Here is a 3,380-nt window from a genome sequence, read left to right as displayed (position 1 = left end):
CCTGGGCTCAGGCTGATGGAGGCTGTGGAACTTATGGTCCATTAGTCCTTTAGATTAATATTTTCCTTGTGTCTTCGACTTTCTTCATTCTCCTTTGCTCTTGTCTGGACGGGACCAGTAGGTGTATCTCAGATGGCCACTTATAAGCTTTTAAGACCTCAGCAATGACTGATTCTTTTGAATCCATGGTGAGATCTTTCAGAGTTTAGCACAGGAAGTTTGTTAGGGGAAAAAAAAAAAGATTTAACAGTTTTTGAGGAAATTAAATAATCACCAAAACCATGAAAGGAGAATTAAAATAATTTTTAATCTTCATGTCATATTCAACACTCCCTCCTCAAATGGCATGAGAATATTTTGATCGTATTTTTCTTGTGATTTTATCTATGAAACAACTTTAAAGGCTCCTATCTCTTTGCTGGTTAATGTCAGGTTAGCAAAGACATGCACAGGATTCAGCCCAGTGGGGTTTATCTTCCACAACATTGACCTTTTGCAGCATCTTTCACATCCTTATTCCTGAGGCTGTAAATCAGCGGGTTTAGCATGGGAATCATCAATGTATAAAACACAGCAGAGACCTTCTCCTGCTCCAGTGAATATTGGGAGCTTGGCTGGATGTAACTAAAAGTCACAGACCCATAGAATAAGGTCACAGCAGTCAGGTGCGAGGCACATGTGGAGAAGGCCTTGTGCCTTCCTTCAGCTGAGCGAATTCTCTGGATGGCAATGATGATGCGGACATAAGAGACCATAATGACAATGAAAGTGAACATTGCAATAACCCCAGAGAAGATCAAAAGCAGCATCTCATTGGTATGGAAATCAGAGCAAGAGAGTCTCAAAAGAGGAGGAATATCACAGAAATAATGGTTCACAATGTTAGGACCACAGAAGTCTAGTTTAAGCAAGCCTATTGTATGTGTCAAGGAATTAATGAATCCACCTAAGTAAGACACAAGGACCATCTGAATACTAACCCTTTGAGTCATGATGACTGTATACAACAAGGGATTAGCTATTGCCACATAGCGGTCATAAGCCATCATAGACAGGAGGATGCCCTCTGTAGTCACATATACCGCAAAAAAGAAACTCTGTAGTACACAGCCAGAAAATGTGCTGGACTTATGTTCTGATAAGAAATTTACCAGCATCTTAGGAGCTAAGACAGTAGAGTAGCAGATGTCACAAAAAGACAGGTTGCTAAGGAAGAAGTACATTGGAGTATGAAGTCGAACACTTAACCTAATCAGAACAATCATCCCCCAGTTGCCTACCAGAGTGATGCAATAAATGAGGGCAAAAAGCAAAAAGAGAGGGAGCTGCAAATGTGGATTTTCTGTTAATCCTACCAGAAGGAACTCCTTTACACCTGTATGATTCCAACCTGCCATGCACTTAGGTTTATGTAGCTCTTTAGTTGTGGAACAAGATGATATCACTTAGATGAAAAACATTATGGCACCTTCATGATCCTGTATCCATAATTGCACAAAGTGTTTAGGCTTGCCCTGTAGTCATATGAAGAAAATAAACTAACTTCAGTTTGGGGCCATATGTTCGCTAGATAATTCCTATAAAGTGACTCAAGTTTTTGGAACTAGAGATTATTTTATTTCCTGGTTCTCAGTTTCCACATCATAAAAACGGGGTTAAGAAAACTCTACCAGATCATGAAGCTGTTAATTGGTAGAACTGACATTTAAACCCTTATATGCCTTACTCTAAACTTCTGACTTTATTTTATGATGTATAGAAGCCCTCTGTTTTTATAACTAATAACTGAGTAGCAAAAAGTGATAACAAATTTTCCCTTATCCTATCACTAGCCTGTTCATATTTTTTCACAACCAGTTCTGGAGATGGTGCTGACTTCCATGAAATGCAATCTCCTTCCTTTCCAGTTCTCAGAATTCAGACATCTTTTGGCTTCATTTTCTGCCTAGATCCCACATTTGGAAGATTGATGACTCTACTATCCCGAAGACTTGATTTGTGAAAAAGAGAATAAGTAATCCTTTCATTGGCTATCTCACTAACACCCAGAGAAGGAAGAATATTCTCTATTTATACTTTTCCCACTTTTGTGGGTATTCACAGAATATACTTATGTGTTTTAATTGTCACAAATATTTGCTTCTACTTTATATAATTTTAATTAGTTTATACAAAAACTATTTTCTACAAAAAAAGAATTGTTTTTCCACTTTCTGTTTTTCTATTCCCCCTCCTGGATATTATTCTGTGCATGTATAAATTTATTAACTTTTCTACCTTTTTCATGCACTTTTTATGTCTCTCTCACTAAAGGATAGATTGCATATCTGCTTCTCAGTTCAATGAACATGCCCTCTCTACAAGGCACCATTTATGGCATTAGAGATCTAAAGAAGGATGTATGAGCTTATCTTAGCTATCTAGTGCTGCTATAACAGAAGTACCACAAGTGGATGGCATTGATAAAGAGAAATGTATTCTTTCACAGTCTGGGAGACTAGAAGTTCAAATTCAGGGTGCTAGCTCCAGGGGAAATCCTTCTCTCTCTGTAGCCTCTGGGGAAAGGTCCTTGTCATCAATCTTCCACTGATCTAGGAGCTTTTTATCGTAGGGACCCTAGGTCCAAAGGGCATGAGCTCCTGACTCTGCTTTCTTTGTGGTGTGAGGTCACCATGTCTCTCTGCTTGCTTTTCTCTTTTGTATCTCAAAAGAGATTGACTTAAAACACAACCTAATCTTGTAGATTGAGTACTGCCTCTTTAACTACTTCTAACCCAACTTCACTAACATCATAGAAATAGAATTTACAACACATAGGACAATCACTTTAGATAACAAAATGGTGGACAATCACACAATGCTGGAAATCATGGACTAGCCAAGTTGACACACATTTTTGGGGGGGGACATAACTCAATCCATAAAGCCCTCATGGAACCTGACCTCTTCCATGTTAAGATTTGGGTAAGGCTGGTGGGTAATCTTCAGGGTATTGCTAAATCAAAATAAGAATCTCCATTCTTAATTTACAATTCATATTCTGCCCATATTTTCCATCAGTGACCATAGGAAGCATAGGGAATCTAAGTTCAACTATTCCACGGAAAATAGGAAATACTTAGGTTGGAAGTAGCAAAGAATTTTTTTTTTTTATTTTTTTCTTCTTAATAAAACTAGTTCATAGGCTAGGGAATCCAAAGATATTTATAACCTGGAAATAAATAAATAAATAAAGGACGTGAAGGGACATTTGTGTGTGTTTCTCAAGAGCAACCAATTTTCTTCTTCTGGGAGGCTGTTTATGGGAATATCTTTGGAACATCATAGAATAGGGCAGTCTGGGTTCTGATACAGCTCTGTCCTTGACTTTTTGTATGTTT

General features: G+C 37.9%; 1 protein-coding gene across 1 annotated transcript; it reads right to left on the bottom strand.

Annotated features, from left to right (window-relative positions):
* Window positions 1-470: 470 nt before the first annotated feature.
* LOC126080211 (olfactory receptor 1052-like) lies at window positions 471-1,397 on the bottom strand. Its single transcript, XM_049891479.1, has one exon. The coding sequence runs from the start codon at window positions 1,395-1,397 to the stop codon at window positions 471-473; it is 927 nt and encodes a 308-aa protein (XP_049747436.1).
* Between the last annotated feature and the right edge of the window lie 1,983 nt (window positions 1,398-3,380).

Source organism: Elephas maximus, chromosome 7 (genome assembly GCF_024166365.1).
Source record: "Elephas maximus indicus isolate mEleMax1 chromosome 7, mEleMax1 primary haplotype, whole genome shotgun sequence".
In the NCBI taxonomy this organism is placed as follows: domain Eukaryota; kingdom Metazoa; phylum Chordata; class Mammalia; order Proboscidea; family Elephantidae; genus Elephas; species Elephas maximus.
The sequence above is the reverse complement of the archived record's forward strand: the minus strand, read 5'-3'. Positions and strand labels throughout refer to the sequence as shown.

Excerpts from the sequence above, each read along its gene's own strand:
- LOC126080211 (XM_049891479.1), bottom strand. The coding sequence starts at position 1,397 with ATGGCAGGTTGGAATCATACAGGTGTAAAGGAGTTCCTTCTGGTAGGA.